Here is a 21,823-nt window from a genome sequence, read left to right as displayed (position 1 = left end):
TAAATTGCATCCGGTCGTTGCAGGAATTTAGCCGCCATTACTGCCTCTATTGCTTGTCCGACCTCTCGAGCATACTTAGCAGTTCTGTGGCATCCCTCGTGCGTGTCTGTTCTCCTTCGCTGCACGTCACCACTGAGGGATGGCACCTCACGCGTACATCAAGCTGAAGTTCGGCCAATCGGAGGAGGATTCAAATGTAGGACGTTGCTCCGTTTTTTAAAGGTTCTGCTCAGGTTTCGTTTCCGTGGACGCCGGAGAAATCCCATTGTTTTTCCGGTGCGGGTCCTTGAATCTTTGAAAGAAGAACGATGCTTCGACACCGTGGCCGGACCGCTTCCTCAAGCTGCTGAATGTTTCATGGAGAGCTCGACGCTCGCGGCACGGTCCTTGCCGACTTTGGGTATCGCAGAAGTTAGCTACTCGACGACGGCGAATTCATCCCTACACGTCTATACGTGATTAAAACCGTCCACGGAAACTCATAAAATTTCCATCGGCTCCGCGAACCGTTATTCCTCTTCCAGAGAGCCCCGAGGAAGTGGCACCTGATACAACGCGGAGAGGAGCGCGCGGTTCCCGTGAATCTTTGATCGTGTCCCATTTCCGTCGGAAAATACGGGAGCGGCTGGAGGAAACGACTGGCAGTGTCCCCGAGTTTCACGTGACACACGTGAGCCGCGCACTCAACAAGTTCGTCGTCTGACCTCCGAGACGAATCGTTTTTGGCCGGGCTCCTTGCCCCCGCCGAGGACGCCGCTGCTAATGTCATTTTTGTCCAGGTGCACGCGCCCCAAATCCAATCTGAAGGGTTTGTGACACCAGCTCGCTCGGTCGCCACTGACAACGTCACCCGAGGAAGCCAAAGTAATTTATCCATTTGCTTGGGCTTTGATCGGGCCGAGAGAGCCCTTCGGGTGTTACTACCCCCGAACCCAGACAATTCCGCCTCTCTAGAGCTACTCGCGCTCCTCTGGCTGCCCCCTACCATCATCCGCGGTGCAATCTCCTTAGCTAGCAAACGTTTGCGCGATTCACCCTTCCCATCGTTTGCCGCTCTTGCCCGCGAAGCAACAGCCTGTTATAGCAGCATCGTAATTTACATTTACGCTTTGACAAACATACCAGTCAATGACGGCATTACTGCAGTCTATGGGATCCTCTGGATTTTCGAGGGTTTCGCCCTTTGTCTTGAATTCTTGCCCTGTGCCCCGTAACAGCGACGCGGTCAACCGCGCGTGTTTTCATCGCGTTAACTATTCCACGGGCGTCCCCTGAATTTAGTAATTTTGAATTTCGAGAGCCCAGCCACGGTTTATTATCTCGGTAAGAAATTCCTTTTATTATACTGGTTTACGGTTCGAGGAGTTCAGTTTTAGTGGAAACAGACGCTTTTCCACAAGAGTGCTTTCTTTGGCACGGACCCGTTTTAGCGATCTTTGCATGGGTTATTGTTAGATTACCTTCCATGGTATCCGCAATGCGGCTAGTAAAATAGTACGTGATACGTGATCGATTCTTGTTGTAGACAGGATGTCTAACCTAACTCATTCAATGACATCGACCAAAAACATTCTTCATCGTGTACTGTACCAAATTAGAAGTTTGAAGAAAATAAAGACATATTTCGTAATTAACGTGATAAAGATTCCATATGATATCTACTATGTATGAATAATGTTAATTTCTTCTATATCGAAGCAAAGATAAATTCTTCTGTTATCAAGGTCTAGAAACAAAAGTACATAAAGGCAATAAAAAGAACGAAAACCGTCTGGTCCTATTATTAAAAATATTGAAGACAAATAAGTGTTAATCAGCGCAGCGCGAAAGGAATGGTAGCGCAAGGGGTAAACACACTTTGCTGGACGTTCTGCTGATTGTGTGTGGTCTCAAACGAAATCGAATATAGTTTTAGAGTCGTGAGAAAAGTGTTTTCCTAAATAATTGAATAGAATAAATCAAAAAGTTTCGAGCACTTACAAGTCTTCTTAAACGTAGATTTGCCGTGGTGTATCACAAAGACGATTAAAATTATCCTCGACTGTAAGCTGTCCCCTAAATCATCCTGGACGAACTTTCCCGGCAGCGGGTAAAAAAAGAAATGGTAATTAAACAGAAGTTACCCGACAGGCCGACGGGCGAGCAGCCTTCTCGTAATAGAGGATAATTAATCTGGAATCTATTCGGGGATGGTGGCTCCGTTTGAAACCGGCAACTGATTAATTAACCGGCCGCTTTGTTTACGTAGAGCCAGGACTATTACCGAGTACTTTGCCAGTTAGATTACTTGCGCGATGCTCGGGTGACACGACACGGTTGTAGTTTTCTGTCCGCCCGAGCTAAGGCTCTTTCCGGCGAACCTCTCCGCCCTCTTCACTCCCCTCCACGCCCGCCGCCTCTGTCGCCCGCTGTCACTGCACAGTGGCGGCAGCGGCTGTCAGATGGATTCTGTGAACCGTGAAATTGTTGCTCGGTGTACTGGCGCGGCCGATAAAGCTTTAAATACGAATTAGTGGCACTCCTGCCACGCGAAACCTGCCGCCCCCGCTACGTCATCCCAGACGTTTTCACGCAGGCAGCCTCCGACCCGCGCCGCTGTCTGTCCGGTATAATTAGTACTCGGTTACCGGGGATGTTCAAGAGGGACAGTGGATCGGTTACCGCCGATACCGTAATTAGTTTTACCCCGAACAGGCGTAACTAGGATTTTGTTGAAAATTCTCTGTTACAACCGGCCGTTGGCCCGCTGCCCGCCAACGATATTTGTCGGCCACGCGGATTCCCGGAAAGAAATTAGAAACAGCCAGTCTCGATAATGTACCGCTCCCTTCTAATTACCTATTTGTTACCTTTTTATACGTTGCCGAGCAAATTGCGATCGCGGCTGCCAGGTTTCGAGTTGCTTGCGTACCTGATCAGACGCGAACGAAAAAAGAGATGTTAACTACGGTAAATGTTCCTTCAATCTCTTAGACACGGCTGGATTTTGCGCAAATAAAGTTTTTCATAATTAAATTACCATTTTTCTTATTTCTTTCGTATATATTGTACATACGAAAGTCTTTTCTTAGTTTATTGTACATACATGCTTTTATTTTAATCGTTTACTTTAATAATTAATAAAACAATTGAGTAAAGCACGAAACATTCACGGAAGCCACTATAGTGGCGCGTCGTGTGAAAGAAGTTAAGAACAGTTTACCGTGCCTCTGTTGCGTTTCCTCTGAAAAGAAGTTAAATTTATACACTGTGAGAATATACAGACACTCAAATACGAACCATTCAGTGCTAAACTGTGCAAGAATAAGAGGATTTACTTCTTGTTCTAAATGTTAAGTCGTCAATTAGACCACCTGCCATACTTTGCTTTAGATACGAATATATTTGATGAATAATTGATGCTATTGTAAGGTTGATATGGTAATTATATTAGAAGATGAAAGTTCCTATTCATTGTGTCTACTTGGGTATTCTGTTTCTCTAAACGTACCGTCTATTCGAAAAAGCTAACCAATCACTTCGCTTGAATGTTTCAAAGCGTTTCTGAACGTTGCATTTTTAAAACATTGAGTGCCACGTCGATCGTATATGGATGATATTGATTTTTAACTAAGATTTGGAATTAATATTCGTCGTAACACAGTGAAAGAACCGAATGTTACCTGAATTTTTCGACTTCGAAAGAGTTGAACTAATATATCTTATAGTAAATTTTAACCCTTTAAATTCGAAAGCATTTACCCTCCGTGATGCAGACAATTATTCTGACTCAATATTGTCATTCTATACCATTATTTTTATTTCGTTTACGTGCATTCAATTTTTAACAAATTATTCTGTAGAAACACATTTGGGAATGCAAGCATTTCTGTGAATTATGCTTTAACAATAAATTTGAAAAGCTCAAGTATATAGGTTTAACTTCGTAAATTCAATCTCATTACTTAAAAGATTTTGGTTTTTGCAATTGATATTCGGCAGCTAACGTATTTCCAGCTCTCTTTAAGAGTTTTCAGTTCCTTTCCGTGGTATTTCCCGATTCCCCGCATTTTAGGGTAATACTGTAGGATCTCGGAAGCATTTTTCATCGAGGTAGCGTTGTTTTTTCCTTGGCCGCTGCTAATTCACACCACCCACATTCCCTCCGGCCCGCTTGTTAGATTGCTCCACTCCCCCGCCACCTTAATCCCCCAACCCTCGGTCGGTATGGCTGAGGCCGCACTTTGTTCCCTTCCAAGCTGGATGCAATTTTAATCTCGAATTCCGAGAAAATTACCTTGCCGTCAGAGCCGTTTAAGAGGCTACTAGGTGAGATTGCCCCTGCTACCTGTCAGCTGGCCTGACATATACTATATTATGCAGCGAGATCGGCTTCTCCCGTAACTATTTTCGTTTCGCCTAATTTCATGTCCATTATCATTTATCGCGCAGGCGAGTGCGCCGGCGTTTTCTTTCCACGGCACGAATATTCCTAGCGCCGAGGGCACTCCGTCGATATTAAGAGCATCAACGGAGGAGCTGGTTCTTTCACCCTTTACGAAAAATCTTTCGGCGCGGGTTAATGGAACGTCTTAGCTTGCATTAAATGATTAGCGGTTGAATAGAGATCCCATGATACGTACCCGCGTGAACCATACCGGTGGAAATCTGCCGGAGAGAAGAAACGGATTGAACACTGCTGAGATTATTAATAATAGTAACAATAACGACTTTATTGCCACATACATAAATAGATGGACATGGCCGATGTACAGCGTACAAGCTGGATCACAACCTGATCCTTTACAATAACTACACACGCTTCTTCCATTATCGTAACACACGCACCAAAATAAACCTTTCCTAACCATGGCGCAACTCTAATTTTCGCTCTGGAATCGGGTGAACAGGCATCGTTGCTGGGATTTGCACTAGAGGAGGGATGAGCTCAAACGTCGCTATGTGTATCATTTTTTATCATCTCGTTTCTCTTTTATTTCAATTCGTCATCTTTTCGTTTCAATTGTTCAGCCGTGGATTATATTAACGCAAAAGTAAGAAACAGTTTACTTTACTAATTCAGATGTATTAATTTGAAAATACTTTTCACATGATCCACTGAATATGCATATAATTATGGCAGCCGTATGCTTTGCCAACAAAGAAAACACTTGAACATCTATTATCATAAACATTATACCAAAGTTAAAAAAAAAACTGCTGCCATACATACCAATCTCCCATACATGACATTTATCTGGGTAAAGAATACAAATTAATATATTTAATAGAAGAAAAACGATGATCGAAGGAACCTTGACGAGCCATCAATTTCGCCTCGAAGTGTTCTCAGCCCAGCAAGAAGTTACATGGACGCGTGCACTCACTCATTTTTGTTCTTCTCTCGAATTTCATTCGATATCGTGCTTCTGCTCTCGCCCTTTGGACTCAAAGGAACTGCATATCGTTGCCTATTGACTGGCCACGCGAACGATTGCGCAAACAAACCAGGAGGCGTGGAGCAAGGGTCACGGGTTAAGGGTGGATCACTATACCTACTGGACAAGGACAGACAGGAACGAGATGACGATTCAATGTTGCCTACCGGTGATCGGAGAGTTTTATTGATATACAAGATATACATCACGGAGTAGCGCTGCGCTTACAATGCTACGTACATACATGGTTGGCAGCTCGGGAGCTGACGCTTGAGATGATACGGTTAAAGCCTCGTAATCGTTCGAACGAAGAAAGAAGGATAATGAACTATTACGTTGGGTACAGAATTTGCGGAACAATTCAAAGAATATCGAATCGATAGTTTTTCCTTAAAAAAATCGGAACCGGATTAGTTTCTCGTCGCCACTATGTCCATTCAAACGGCAGCTCGCGAGCTTCCGAGAGTACATGGGACTCGTGGAGGGAATCTATTTCCCATTTAGAGTCTCGAGTGTCCTCCGACGAAGCAGCCACCGTCGAGGACGCTTAGTTACTCAACAGCGTCCAGATCCAGCGTTCCGAAAGAGCACAAAAGGGACAGCACTGCGCCGCTCTAGAATGGAAACACCAGCGAAAAGCGAAAGGCCTCGGGCGATCTCGGGGCTTCGACTACTGTACACCTTGTCACCTGCTCGGATTTCTACGACTTCCCGCAACAGTTTCGTTTTCTAAGCGCATCGAACGCGTCCTGTGCCTCGCGCCACGAGGAGAGGACTTTGATCGCGCTCTCAGACCATAAGGACCGCATGAAACCACGGGAACCATTCAGTTCTCGATTAATTCACGTCTAAACCGTGTCACGGCGTATTAGCAAATCGATTTGTCCGCCTGACAGCTACCTTCGGACCTAGCGAGAAACAGTTTGCCGTTAGCACAGGCACACAACTGATATATCGTCGTTTCCCTCTGACTCTGGTGGGAAGACGTCCTGGATGAGTGCTGTTGCTGTTGCTGCTGTTGCTGCTGCTGTTGCACTCTTGACGAATGTTCCTGGCTGGGGTTGGCCGTCTTCAGTCCTTCCATGAACACCGTCTTAGCGTCCAACCGGATGCCACCGTGGACGCTTTGAAGCTTTAAATCGGTCAAACACGAGGCCGAGATCTCGTTCGCCCAGGACTCGATCACCACTTTTTCTGGAGCACCGATCGTCAGGGACCTGGTTGCTGACTCGAGTCTGTTAACAGGGAACGATAATCGGCAAGTCAGAAATTTTATTCAATGTCGAATAAAATGATTTTTCAGTTGGATACGACATCTAGAATTTGGTTTCGGATCTTAAGAATTTATACGCTAAATGATAAATGTTCTTCGATTCTTATTTTTTATGAGCTGTATTTTCGATATGAATATTTACTGTCAAGAAAATGTGAGGAATTCTGTCGTAATATTTCGGATAGCGTTAACTAAAACCGCAACAGTCGCTATGTGACAATTTCCCTTCAAATGATTACGATTCTATTAAATTTTTCAGAAGAAGAGATTTCAGAATTCACGAGAAAAATAACATGGTTGTGAAAGAATATATTTCTACTATTTGATGGTGATGATAGGGCAAAGTAATTGTACAAGGAGTTTGTGATAGATAAGGGATTTAATGAATTGTGTTAAGTCTAGAATTCAGCATCATTCGTCAATTATTTGCATCAAAGGTCAGTATAAGGGTAGAATATAAAGGAACGTCTTCATACACGAGATGTTATTTTCGTGGACAACTATTGGCTCGTAATGACAAGTATATTAGAATCTTGCTTCGCGTTCATCTCTGCGTTCGGAATTATACCGAGAAGTATAGAGAAAAGGAGGGTTTCATTCGTGACTGCTCCCGAAGAGGTATGAATAGCAGTATGAGAAGCAGCGTGCAATATCGCGCGACAAAATAATGCATCCACTCGTTGCTGCCGAGTGACTCGCAATAATCGATCCTCCTTTCTAAGAAGTGGTGAAACGGCGTCTTCGACCATGCTTCTTTTCCAATACTCCCTCCCCCTGCCTCCCTCTCCGTCCCGCATCGCCAATCTATTGCATCGAACCTCATCGTCGTGCTCGGAAATCCTCGGTATTTCATATCTGGCATAAATCCAATCTTATGAATATAATTTTCCGCCCGAGCTAAGTTTTATTGTAATCGTAAATCCGTCTGTAAATTGCCCGACACTATCAATAACCGCGAAAGCATCGCGACGTCCCCGTCGAACCACCCTCATTCTTCGGACCATTCGATTTCTGTCGTTCTGATTTCTGATACAGCGATTCGCCATTCCGGATGCCGCAGCGATTACCACTTCCGTTTGCATACCGTGGTGATGTTGACATTTTCACGGTAACGCCGATCGGCGAATGAAGAAGAAATTGGTTCCCGATAAACGAGTAATATTCCCAGATAAAAAGAAAGATTAATAAAGCGCTCCGGGCTTGAGATTTTTCTCGTCGCGTGTTTCGCATCGACTGCTGTAAATCGTTTATTTAGTTGCGAATAATCTTTCAAGTAATTAAAATCTCGTGTCGGACCGCTCTTTTATTTCGTCGTTATTTTTTATCCGCGTCAGACCGTTCGATAGTGTGCGCATTCGTAAATGTAAAAAAGCTTTTGATAGCCGTAGCGAGAAAGGTAACAGAATTGGTGAAAGGACGAGTAATTTTTGCATTCCGATTAAAATTTACTGCATATTAATTGTGCAGATATTGAAGATAGACTGATATTTATATTGGTTTCTAGTGAAATACTTTTACAAAGAATATTTAAAAAAATCAAAAGATATATTTCATTTTATTGGACTTTGTCTGTATTGCTTGAATGCCGGAAGACTCTAACAGTCTCAATAATATTCGCAATGCAGTGACACTTTAAATCCAAGTAGCTTTATGTTTAATATGGCCTAGTTAAATAGATCGGGAAAGTGATCGAAATGTCTGGGTTATCCATGTTTCACCCTTGTTTCTTATGCTGCCTAGTATCGCGGCACAGCATAGATCCGAAAGGAGTACAGGTCACTTCCTTTAAATATCCTTGCCTGGTTTATTCAGGGAAAATCGATATCCGAAGGAAGTTTCCGATCTTCGAAAATGGGCCGGTGAATCGAGGCATCATCGACGCGAAACTCCGGTCCGATTATTTATAGCGGTGGATGCGCGAGGAGGCCGACGAACAAGTGGAAACACGCTTTTGGATCGCCCGGTTATTTGTGAACGCTCGTATCTGTGTCTCCATCAGGAGTGATTACCGAACAGATAGAGAAAGCGACCGAAAATGCACCACAGATTTGTTGAACTAGGTCGATCCTACTTTTAGACGTTCCGGAAATAAACGCGAGACAAAGACGCCGGACTTTTCACTAGGGACTGCGCCACCAGACCGGTCATGTATAAGTTCGCTTCGATATTCATGCACGGTGAAATATTCAGTGAATCATTTCAGTTAGACGGCGAAGGGGGATGGGAACAGGAATGGGAGAAATTGTTCTTCCTTCTTCTTTTTTTTTTTGTTCCGCGATTACCTGAGACCACGTCCCGATTCCCCTCTGACCAGAGGCGTTTGAACGCTGCCTTGGAAAACGGCACCCCCGTCGCCAGTTACCCTCAGCATATCCGCTCCCACCACCACTCGCTCCTTGTCCGCCGAGAAGAGAATTCCTCCTCGAGGGTCAGTTATTCGGAAGCCTTTCGACACGCAGTCCACGCGATCTTCGCCTGTCAACCGACAAAAGGTAATCTTCCTCTATTTGTTTGACAAGGAAAATAAAATCCCTCGATAGAACCAGGAATGCCTGTCAGGGAATCTTTTAGAGAGTCTCGCTGACCACATTCTTGCCTGGTATTACTGAAGTGGTTTATGTTGCTCGAATAACATTATTCGGACATAAATAATTTGTTTACCGGTTCATACAACTACTTCTAGTTATCTAATAGTAAGTGTAATAACTTACCACACCTAGTTTGGTAAAATGTTTGCCTATCATTCAATATATTTACTTATGTATTACATATGAAAAAAATATATAAACTATTTTTTGAAATAGCATATTTCGGGAATCTAAAATTAATTGACAAGGAATATCATTGTAATCTAATATTAGCGAAGATGATGCTTAACAAACGATTACTTATAAGTAGATTTTAGACGTTTATGCAAAATAAAATTTGCTTTCATCAAGTGGAAGCGAAAAAAGTTAAATAAAAATTTTATCCTTTTCTTAATAATTTCAGTATGATGGGAATGGTAATCAATACTCTTGATTATTTTGATTTCTTCACTGCTTTTAAATATTACCTATTCATGAAAATGAGCAGGTCAGCAATGCATAAAATTCTCAGTTTACTTATGAGATTGCATAAAAAACAGGGCTTCGTTTCATTGAAGCTTTTCAAGACTATAAGAGGCATTTAAATAAGTATGAAATCATTTCGTAGCATCTGCGGAATTCTGGTGCTTTTGGATAGCCGACAGAACCATATTCAAACATGTCTTGACGTACTTTCGTAGACGCAGTAAATGCAGACGCGCAACAATATATTAATTACACGTCCATCACCCAGTGAATCTGAAATCAGCGGTTTGTTTTGTAAACATAATTAGAAGTTAAATAAAGCGTTGTTTGTTCAACTTCTGATACTGGGTTAAATATATTTATCCTTCATTACTGGTCGTCGTGGAAGGGATGAAGTTCCGGTAATTTTATGCAATCATCGATTTCTCTAAAAATTGATTCAGCTTGGCTCTATCATCAACTTTTTTCTGGCAATAAAACATCATACAATTTATTTCATACCAATAGCTAGCATTAATTTCTGGTTCGATTGCAAATAGTTGTTCGAAAAACGCGGTATTCAGTTGCCATTAGATATTTCTATATTTATAGCTACGTCTCTTTTTATCTCATTACTAATTCATTTATTATTTATATGTAATTGATCCTTGATTTGCACCAGAGCTCTATATCAATTCGTAATATGTGTTGTATTCATAAATCTCATACGAGATTCCGATGTTAACAAAAAAAATGAAGACCCGGTATTGTAACGAACCGTTTGAATTCAATGAATCGCTAAATATTTCAGCAAAAGCTGAAGCGTTCGTTCGAAAGGGAATGTTTAAACGTCTCTGAGATTCTCTCGGGGCGGTGGGATTTTAGTTAGGACGAGGCCGAATAGCTCCGCGACGTGGCTTTCTTTTGTTTCTGCTTTTTTCAGCCGTATAAAAGGACGAATTGAACGATACCCATTGTTTCGGCGGTTCTATCTCGACGAACGGTTTAAAATACCGATTCCCCGTCGACGTTAATACATTGCAACTGAAGTCTTTAACTTGAAGATTGTTACGCGATTTGATTTATAATTGCCGCATGCAAACGGCGCAGTGTTGCGTGTTCTCGATACACGAATTCCTCCTTTTGTTTTATCTGGCACAAGGACACAGAGAAACAAAGCGTATCGTTTTTTTTTTTTTTCAAAAAAAGACACTCGTTTAGTATGAGTGCTCTGTAATCGACGCAGCCTTGACGACAGTATTCTTGCTGCAAAAATGGTATCCTCTCGTTAATATCGCAGAACGTAATTTGCGGTTGCCACTTTGCGACGAACGAGAGTTGTTAATTTTTTACCGCGTACCGTCAATTTCCTGGGACGTGAATCCGGTGTCTAACAAATTTTTATATTTACAGCAAATTTATAATATCTTCGATTCAGATTTTGTTCTTGCAAGAGTGAACAGTGTGTGCTGTTCCAATAATATTGCCATTTGCTTTCTAAAACCTTTCTGCGATTTTGAAACAGGAAAGAGCGAAAAATATTTGGAATTCGGACTATTCCATCGGCTTTCTCACTATTCGGAATCACTCGTAGGAACAGAGGTCTGTTTGCCATGTGTATAAATTTGATTAACTACAAATAGTTGATTCGATAGAGGAAAATGTATTTCCGTTATGACCTAATTACAGAAAATACTTGTGCAAAGTTAATGCTGCGACCTACATTCTTCCGAAATTTTCTATTCAACGCGATAATCATATATCCTCTTATGCCGTATTAATTTGTATTACCACGTGCCCCAGCTAATGCTTTCCAAGTTGGTTTATCCGAGATCACTGAAGATATAGACTTGGAGTATTTTATTACATTAAATGGATCCGAATTACGACGAAGAGTCTATTTGAGACCATACTGGGACACGTACCCCACCATAGATTCAATAATGAAATTATCATTCCATTTAAAACGATTCGAAGTTCGTGTCTTTTTCACTTGCAGGAAATTCACTCTCCGTAACTTCTAAAATGTAATGTAGCTCCAAAATGTAATTTCTAAGAAATAATTCTAGCATTTTACGTGTAAAGATAAGACGATGTAAGGTATCATAGTGCTCACCAACTGTCAATCGCGCGAGCAATCTGCCATCGTGAGACCTGGCCGAGGCTGTGAAGTTGCTCCAGGACTCTAAGATCAGATTCTTTCCACGCCTAGATCGCAGGCTGGAGGCCACGAGGGCGTCAAGAATAGCAGCCTGACCTCTGAGCTCGATCCCTCCGGGCACCACCTTCAGGGAGCCGATTCCCTCCTGAAAGAAGAGGAAATGACTGACAGGAAATAAACGGGAGCATTCTGTCGGTGCTTTCTGGGTCGGCGGGTAGCTCCGTCGATCGTCTATGAAAAATAGAGCCCATAGGCCTCGGTATTAAAATTCGGTCGCCGAGTTGCCTCGCCCCCGCTTCCGTTTCCTTTCTCGGTCCTCATTCTTCCACTGTAACCACCGGTAACCCCCTAACCCCCCCCCTCCCCCTCCCCTCCCCTCCTTTCCTCCCCATCGTCCCTTCTGACGTCTAGCTCATTCATTTCCCGTATTTTTATGGGTTCTACCGCGATGAGATACATTTTGATGTAGTTTCCGTGCCATGATTCAACAGGACAAAATTAAATACCAACGGCAGACATTATTGCTGTTTCAGACGGTTGAATAATAAATGCGGCGATGAGGTGAACGCAGTGCCGTACCGGGCCGTGCTGGGTTCCGTTCTGCCGAACTATGTATTGCGAAACCACCGCGACACGTTGAAATATTTCTCGCATAATATTGGAACAGTGGCGTAGGTAGCAATTTTATTTCCGAACCTGGTTCCCCCTAGCTGGCCAACGATGTCAGGATGGGAAATGGTTGGATGTTTTTCGAGTGAATTGAGCGGAACGAAAGTGAGGGAGAGAGAGAAATAGAAAAAGAGAGAGAGAGAGAGCTTTGTACTGAGAAGAACGCAGAAATAGTCGAAGAAATTATGATCATTGCTGACCCTATTTATATCCTGTAGCCTAAATAACTCAGCATTCTCTTATTTCATCCGATTCAAATGTCTCGTGGATGACCTATCAACGAATATGTCTAAAAACTTTATCTTACACAAAGAAGAACATCATATGATGCAAATTATCTAGACGAAGTAAGCACCCTATATAGAATTCCATTTAAGAAAATGAATTCGCTCTAGATGATGTAAAATGAAAAATAATTTGCAGCGTATGATGTCCGAAGATGATCTCGAGCACCATTCAGAATCAAGACTATACCGTTAAATCTGTCTGCAAACGTATTGTAAAATGATTTAATCCCTCGTACCTCCTAATTACTAAAATGAAAATCTATTTGTACGTTCCGTAAGATACGAGATAATCGATTCTACACTTTGGTATGGTACACAGTGTGGTCCGTATTATCGGAATCCAATCTCTTCGGCTACTTTTCTTTCCAAGAATGTTGTTCCGGCCTGTTCCCTGAGCCATCCAGCCTTGATCGACCGTTCATTTTTTCCCGCCAGGGCCTCGGATAAACGTCGATAACGCGTAGTAATTGCATTTCAAGTATCGACGGTCGGGCTTATCGGGCCGTGGAACGCAAGAGCAAAACGTCGGTCGGCCCGGCCCGGCCCGACCTTAAAACTCCGGCTCGAAAAACCTGGTTTCTTTCCCTTGGCATGGCCTGGCCCACTGTCTACATTGGTTTCCGATGATTAGCCACTCGATTGGAAGCAATCGGCACGCATATACTGTCCCGTCTCTCTCTCTCGTCGTTCCCACTTATTATTACGATTGCCCAGGACGAAATGTTGCAATTGGGTAGACGCCAGACCGAGCCTAGTCTCACAGGCATCCGGACACCGGCTTACCGAAGTCGGCCCCGAACAACTGCCTTTACGGTTTCCTGGCTTTCCAAGGGGAAAACGAACTGCGCCAGCACCGCGAGACGCTTACAAACGGTCGAGTTAAGCGGCCGATTCATTTTTCCAACATAATTCCGACCAACGGTAACCGTGATTTTGTTACCTGGACACGTGTTACGTAGCTGGGTTCGTTAGTTCATTCTCCTTAGCAAATTGTATGCAGGCTGTCTCGTTTCAATTTATCCAGGCAATTATCTTCTGAACTATTTTGTTTCAGGACGTTTTGATGATACGAAATTTGCCGACATTTATGTGAAGTATATTCGTCGACGATCAATGTCGTGTCAGAAAGAATTTGTTTCGATAACAACAGTCGGTGTAGTGATTGTCGATGATTGTAAATTAATCCCTAACCACGAGGGTGTAGGATACGACAATAAAACATTTATCGCCTAGAGTTCAGTATATAAACAATGTCGGCGTAATCGCGTCGATGAAAACATTGCTGGTGAAATAACTATTCGTATTAGGTTGGAATCTATGAAATATGCGTTTTTCTTTAGTCTGTGTTCAGCTGCAGCGCCCGATTCATAGTTTCCAACCTATTAATTCAAGGTAACCCAAATATTCTTAATGAATTTATAAAACTGGTATTGGGTAATAATGTAATTTTTTTAATAGTATTAATAAACTGAAAATAATGTCAGACTATGCTTTAGTAATAAATGATCTTTGAGTCCTTGAACGGTAATGTGACCATAGAGAATATAATACTTGTTACGAAATAATACTGTCTTGGTTATTTTATTTTATTTTATGTATGACACTTCAATTTTAACCGCATGAAGAATTTGTTTCATTGAAATAATAAGAAGTAATAGTGACAAACATGACCCATTGAAGTTGTTATATTGAAAGTATTTGACATCCGCTAAGTGATTTGATTTACGTGACACTGAAATCATGTTCGACACTGATGTATTACACTGATATTTACATGCATTGACCAAAATGATCATCGCGTGCCTTTGTGCGAGCAAGTAGGCGTGCTTCCATTGTTCCATTGAATATTGGCAAGTTCATCGCTAACACTAACAATCGATTCATCGATGTTTGTCGTCAACTGCTCTCGAACGGGCATAGAGGCATCAACAATCGGGTCAATATTCTACTCTTATCAATTCAAAATGTAAACAGCGCAGGGGCAAACAACTCGTTGGAATCGAAACAGAAACACGTTTGTATAACACCTCTCAATTATACGTATCAGTGCTTCGATTGTCATTTTTGCGACAAAGTTGAATTATTTGAAATATTCTGAATACTCTTTTTTCTCGAATACCGTTCCCGGTATCCCAATGAAATGCCAAACGATATTTTTTCATTAATTCGTGTTTCGGGGAATAACGCGAAAATGTAGAGATAATAGGGTTTTATTTAAATAATTGAAGTGAATTAAAAAATACTCGATATGAATTACATGATTTCTCTGTTATTTAATTGTTAGCTTAAATTAATTATAATAAGTAAATTGCATTTCCCAATTTGTACACGTAACTTTTAATTAGTATTCTTAACTAACTGTTTTAACCGTAATCCATAATTGTTTTTCAATTGCTTTATCTTCTCCTTAAATATACAAGAATGTTTTCGCTAGCTTTAATCCTTATAACACGACGTATGTTTTATATGTGGTTACTTTGACTTTTTGTTAACTGTTGTAATGTAAGATGGAATTAATAGATATAGAATACATATTTCTTTTGTTCCCAAAATAAGTATAGTATTCATGATGAACGCAAAGTATTGAGCTTTAAGATACCTAAAAAAATTTCTTTAACCTCCTCAGGGATACTGTCACATATGTATACGTTTAGTTTTTTTTTAAATCATGATTATTCGAAGTGTAAACAAAATGAGAAAAAGTTAAAAAAGTATCTACTAAAGAATCCTTCAGCAATGCGAATAAAACCTTATCGAATGAAATGGAATGGATGATAAATAAAAAAGAAACAATTAAATAGATTGTTGCCTATAAAAATTCATCCTTGAAGAGGTTAAAATATTCTCAGTAACATAAAAGTTTATGTTGAATATAAATACACCCAACAATGTTAATCGTTGAGATCTAAATATAGTGGAAGAGTGTTAGTTATTGGGATACTAATCCATCCACTTGTATTAAGATCTGTATCGAATACAAATGTATTCCATAATGTTAATTATGGAGATATGAATACTTCTAATAATGTTAAACTTATTCGACCTTATCAGAGTTAGAAAGAATATAAGGATATTTTATAATAATAATAATAATAAATAGAAGAATGACTATAAGAAATCCCAGTAGATCTTTAATGATGAAATATGGGTTAAAGGGGGTTAGAAAATATTTATTTCTTGAGCCTAGTGGATTATTGGATTCTGTAAGGTGGAGAAAGAATAAGTGGATGATAACTAAAAGTAGAATAAAAAAGAGAATCGGTTAAGGGTAACATTATTGATTGAAAATCCTCCTCAGATTCATTCTACTAACATTGGTCCAATATATGGAATTGCAGATAGTAAATTAGTAATTACTGTGGCCCCTCAGAATGACATCTGTCCTCAAGGTAATAATAGCCTAAGAACGCTGCTATTGTAGCTATTGAGTGTATTAAAATTATAACACCAATATTTCATACGAGGGTTAATTTAAATGAATGGTAAAAAATTCCTCGTCCAATATTAATATGTATAATTATAAAAAAGAATGAGGCACCATTTATGTGAATTAGACGAACAAGTCAACGGAAGTTTACATTTTTTCGATGAAATTGACGTGTGGATTACTTTTGGCTGTGCCGAGGGTCGCGCGACGTCTTCTGATTTTTGGTTTCGATTCGCCCTTCGTACGACCATCCGAAAAAGCAGCCGCCGCTACGGCCCTCTCGACGCCATTGGGGTTTACGATTACGGTTAAGTACAGGGCAAAGAGATCGTATCGTTTTCCGAACGATTTGGCTAATCGAGTGGCACCGCGATGGAAGGCAAACGCGGCCGCAGCTATGCGCGCACGGACCAATGCCGCTACTTTCGGCTGCGGGAATTTAAACAAGGATCAAGCGCCGCGTCCGCCAAGGACTCCCGGCTTTTTCTGATAATGGCCGCGATTGTTTCAATTTGCGCCGCCGCGCGGCCGTACGGAAACTTCATTCGACGCGTTTCGAATCGTCTCAAACGTCTATTCCGTCTCAAACGGCGTGTTACCGACACGGTGACTTTAAAGAACTTGGAAACATGCTTGTTTGTTCGAAAATGGTACGGCAGATCTTCGTTGCATGATAATTTCCGTTCACTTCTATTGACCATAATTAGAACTTGAATTGTGTGGAAAGTCGACTTTGCTAACTAGAAGAATCATTCTAGAAAACAGCTAGACTAAGAAAATTATTATTTTCTGATAATACGAACGATGTTTCATATTTCATAAATTTGCAGGGTACATGTTTGCGTTTAACAGAGTCGGAATAATTAGCATTATGTAGGTCTTTCGTCGATTTATCCCGCTATTTTTGTCCCTCGGTTTCTTATCGATTTTGTAAAGACGTATCGCCCCAATATGTTCTCCCAGTTTTATCGAACTTACAGAACTGTACTGTGTGCTTTCAAGTAATCGAAGCTAAATAAATTGTACGCTTTCACGTAACTTTAGAACGATTTACGAGATAGCACCTTAAAGTCGAAACAAATTATTACAAATTCAAAATGCAATAACTGTCCAACATATTCATAATTATCTGATGCATTATTTTTAACATTAAACTTACCAGGTTGATCATAAAAGACCGGTTTTAAATTTTTCATTCCCAAAATGTTGAAATTATGAAGAAACTTCCTGAAAACGATTAACCAAATTCCTTGATTCAAGCTTACGTTATGATGAAAATGACAAGTAGTCTATATGAATTCAGTTTCGTCAATTTTATGGAGTAAGACACGTCTACTATTAGGGCCCAGCAGATTTAATATTAATATTTTCTAATATTTTTTAGTTCGTGACGTAATTCGTATGACTATCATTTACAATTACTGTAGTTTAATATGATTTGGTCTTACGAGAGATTGAATACGCAACTGACATATGAAAGTTGAAATTGTTTAATATTCTTACAAAGTTTTCTATTGACCAAGGATATTGATTGAAACATAGCGGCGCACATTTACTAAGTTTGGTTTCTACAGTTATGAGAAATATTATTGTCAAGATAGACGTCGATTCGAGTTCGTGAGACGGCAGCAGAACATTCGATTGAAATCCGAGCAATCGCAGTCGCGAAAATTAACGATCGGATATCCGACAGCCGACCAATTCAGTCGAACTTTTGCTTATCGCCGAACAAAATTAGGTCGGAATCGAATCCAATCGGCGGGATGGCGAGCTTCAATTCGAAACGACGTTATTCTCTGAAGCTCTCCTGCATTATTTCGTGTCCCCTGTTTACTCGCGGATTTATTGTTCGCGTTCAGTTAAAAGGACCGCTTAGAAACTCCAGCGTGGATGCAATCTCGTTTGCTTGCTGGCTGCTGAAATATCTAGCAATGGTCGAATAAAGAACATCCTAAAGGAAGCAAGTATTTCACCGTTATTCTGAATTTGATTTACGTCGCTGTCTTATCAAAACCACGAGTGCATTATTTACCTGTGCACGTACTATTTTATTCTTTAATGGAAAGTCTGTTTTATTTAGCCTCGTTCCTCGAAAACTTTCATCAATTTGTCGAAGCTGTTCATGTGACTAATAGATTCTACTTGATGATTTCTTTTGTGTCAATCTAAAGATCATAATTTACTTATATCATAATGCACAGATTCAGCGTAGATCGATTGAAAGAAATAATAAATTATAACTGAATACGACACTGCGGATATTTTTGTCACTGAAAACTGGATTAATCTAATTATAAGCAAACTGACGTTGCAGAAAAAGAAAGAGTATGTCAATAACCGGGAAAACATGTATCCTCGATATTCGTAAAAATGGTATTTCTCCAGCTTGTTTTTTCGCTATCAGCAGTGCTCAATGGGACAATAAAACAGAATAGAACGTGAATAATATTTTCTGGCGTGATCAAGAATCGTTTAGCGATTCATGAGCAGGATCGTTCAAGATCGTGCGAGCCGAGTTAATATTTCCCTCTTGACGTTCGAGATTCTTAGGATCCCGAAGTTCCTATTGGGCGTGGGAGTGCTCGCGAGGCACGAGCGCCGCGTGGAACGTAATGAAATCCAAATAACACCCCTTGCACGCGTATATCATCATAACGACGCTCTCGGACGACGCTGCTCGGCTGCTCGTCGCCCATAAATTAATACAAAGCGCGTTATTTACAGGGTTCGGAAGGCAGTCTCGCTTTCATGGCCTCACGCTGCCAGCAGTCCAATTGAGGCGTAGCTCGTTTTCTTCTCGCAAATCGATCGTTAACGTATTGCCGCTTGATTGAATTCTTATTGACGCTCTCGACCGTGATTCTCCTTCTTTCTATCATAAATTATAATCACAACTACAATTGCAAAACCTATCGTTGCCTGCAGTTTCCTGGCGCTTCCGGTTCGGTTTGGTTCTTCTTGTTTACACAATCATTTGCATTGAATTAAATTCGATTTTTTAGTTTTCCTTCTTTTATAAAATTTAATACTTCACTCCATAATATTTTCATCAATGTGCTGGAATATGTAATAATAATACTTTCTCATTCAACTGATATTAATTGCGATTGTCACAGGAAGTTTTATAAATATTGTAACGAACTGCTTTTTAAAAATAACTCAAAGGAAAGATTTCAATAGAGACATTCAGATGAATAAATAAAAGTTTATTATGTGAAATACTGTGAGAAATCGGAATCTAGAGATTGTAAAAATTAGACAAATACGTGTTGTTTTCGACTGATAATACAATACATCTGCGTTACTATGTTTTGCTATTTTAATACGAGCTTAATCTTTAAAGACTTAACATTTGGAAGTTTAAATCAATACGTGTTTTGATCAGTATTATTTTGGTAACTATGCTTGGAAGTAGCAAGTACGTCGACTAAGAATAGAGTATTTAAGTAAAGAAATGTAATACGTTAAGCTACGTAATAACACGTAAGACGAGAGAAGTTTTCGAATTGGCACAACAGAACGCGCAGTAGGAGTCTATAGTTACAAGATTCCTGCAAAGTTTACGGACGAACTTGTTTTATTCGAATAAGTGAAGTCAACGTAGATGTTGCTTACATGACTGTAATAATCCTCACTATTATTAAACGAAATACTGTGGAAAAATATCATTTAGAAATAGTAAAGGATAAACAACAATTTCACATAAGAAATAAGGTTATATCTGCATTTCCTTGTTTATAATAATACAGTAAATCATTTCAAATTAACGCCTTTCCGTACTTTAAAGAGTCAATCTCGTGATGGAGATTTCTATTAATGTCCTGTTAAATATAATTGTTATCTCGTTCTTTTAAGTCGGAATAAAATTCTGCCCCCTTGTGATCAATATTTAATCGTTCTAGTAAACGTAGACATACAATAAATATAAATTTCCTTTTCTTCTAAGAAATAATTACAATCGAAAAGGTGTTTATCATTGTAACTATGAAGAAAATTATACGGCAAGGGGTCAATCATCGTCAGGTTTGTAGGAATAACATGATTTAATTTATATTGTACTCGAAGCTATAAAACCAAGTATATGTCAAACAGTGTTACCACAGTTTCGAAACGATCTAACTCAAACTGTGAAACACGATGTTTCTTGCAAGAACTAATTAAACATCAAGAGACAGCGGAAGCAGTAAAAGAAAAATTGTCCCCTGTTGGGAAGGAGCAAAAGATTCTTGAAAGGTCAAAGACGACGAAGCTAACTGTATTTTCTGTAGCCATTTGTTCCACGAACCTATAGAAAGAAAGATTACGTATTTTCAACGGCAAAAATTAATTACGCGGTTCACGCTCGTTAACTAGGGACAAAGACAATAAAACACGTCTAAATATTTGAGCATTTATAGAATTACTTTGCTATTATCGCTAATTAACCAATGACAGAACGTAATATACATTACTGAGACTTATGTATGTGGGATTTCCTTATCGCGAGTCTTCCGAACGGATATCTCGGTTGAGGAATCACTCAATTTAATAAATAAAGGAATAGATATATTTAAACTAGCAACAGTACAAACGATGTTTAACGATTCGAGGCTGGACGTAGACTGCCTAACGCTCTTCCTTTTTATTCTCTCTCGCGATCGCATTATTCATTTGTCTAGATTATCGATTGATACCTTAGGGCCGCTGCCACGCTTCGTCGCTCACGTACTCTCACGTATACAAACACACCGCAGTTCACTCACACATGTATGTAAGAAAGATGTATTTTTAACCTTTATCGCGAGGAGCGAACTTGACAATTATGCAAAGATATCTTTTTTCTATACACTGACAACTAACTCCAAATTATGTTCTTTTGTTATAAATCAATATAAATATAAAAATATAAACATAAATCAATATATCTTATAAATCAATCATTTCGACACAGAGGCAGTATAAACTAAAAAAAATAAAAATTTTGTCTAGGATGACGTTTCACTAATTTCCTAAAATATTTAACACTTTGCGCTCAGTTGGTGACTCTGAGGCACCATTGAAATTTTTTTATCACGTTGCAAAATAATTTTTATACTACTAAAGTTTAGATTCAAAAAATTGTTGACAGTGAAACAGTTGGAAAGATTGGCAAGAATCAATCTCATATGCATAAAATGTACTGTGTCACGTAAAATATGAACACTATAAGCCAGAAAATTATTTTACATTTACAGTTGAAATAGCTTCGAGCGCAAAGGGTTAAATTAATATTAATTTTCATTAAAATCAATTTAATTTTAGAAAAAGTATATCACGTTTGGTCTTATTTTAATCAGAAAAACCACGCAATTCTACGTTCAGAAAAGGTCTAAGACACTTAATTATCGAAAAATTTTGCCTTTGGAGCATGCTGCTAGCACAACCCGTGCCAAACACGTAATATATCTTGAGCCTAACGAGTGAGGACGTGAAAAAAGAAAGAGCGAAGTGATTACTCTCTCATGCTATCCCTCTTCTCTCAGTTGCATACATTGTCGTTATATGTCGGTTGTGCGATGCTAATTTTCTTTCACTCTCT

The 21,823-nt window shown here is 39.9% G+C and overlaps 1 protein-coding gene across 1 annotated transcript in view; it reads right to left on the bottom strand.

The window, feature by feature from the left end:
* Positions 1–5,504: 5,504 nt before the first annotated feature.
* Positions 5,505–21,823, bottom strand: part of Scgdelta (sarcoglycan delta) — a 251,478-nt gene continuing 235,159 nt past the window's right edge. The window contains exons 4-6 of the mRNA XM_078192326.1: positions 11,839–12,028; positions 8,973–9,165; positions 5,505–6,652 (exon numbers count right to left, since the gene is read on the bottom strand). Of these exons, the coding sequence (XP_078048452.1) occupies positions 6,286–6,652; positions 8,973–9,165; positions 11,839–12,028 (750 nt within the window). The 3' untranslated portion in view covers positions 5,505–6,285. The remainder of the gene's footprint in view (positions 6,653–8,972; positions 9,166–11,838; positions 12,029–21,823) is intronic.

The sequence above is a fragment of the Augochlora pura genome, chromosome 10 (genome assembly GCF_028453695.1).
Source record: "Augochlora pura isolate Apur16 chromosome 10, APUR_v2.2.1, whole genome shotgun sequence".
NCBI lineage: Eukaryota > Metazoa > Arthropoda > Insecta > Hymenoptera > Halictidae > Augochlora > Augochlora pura.
Note: the sequence above shows the minus strand (reverse complement) of the source record. Positions and strands in the feature narration are given on the sequence as shown.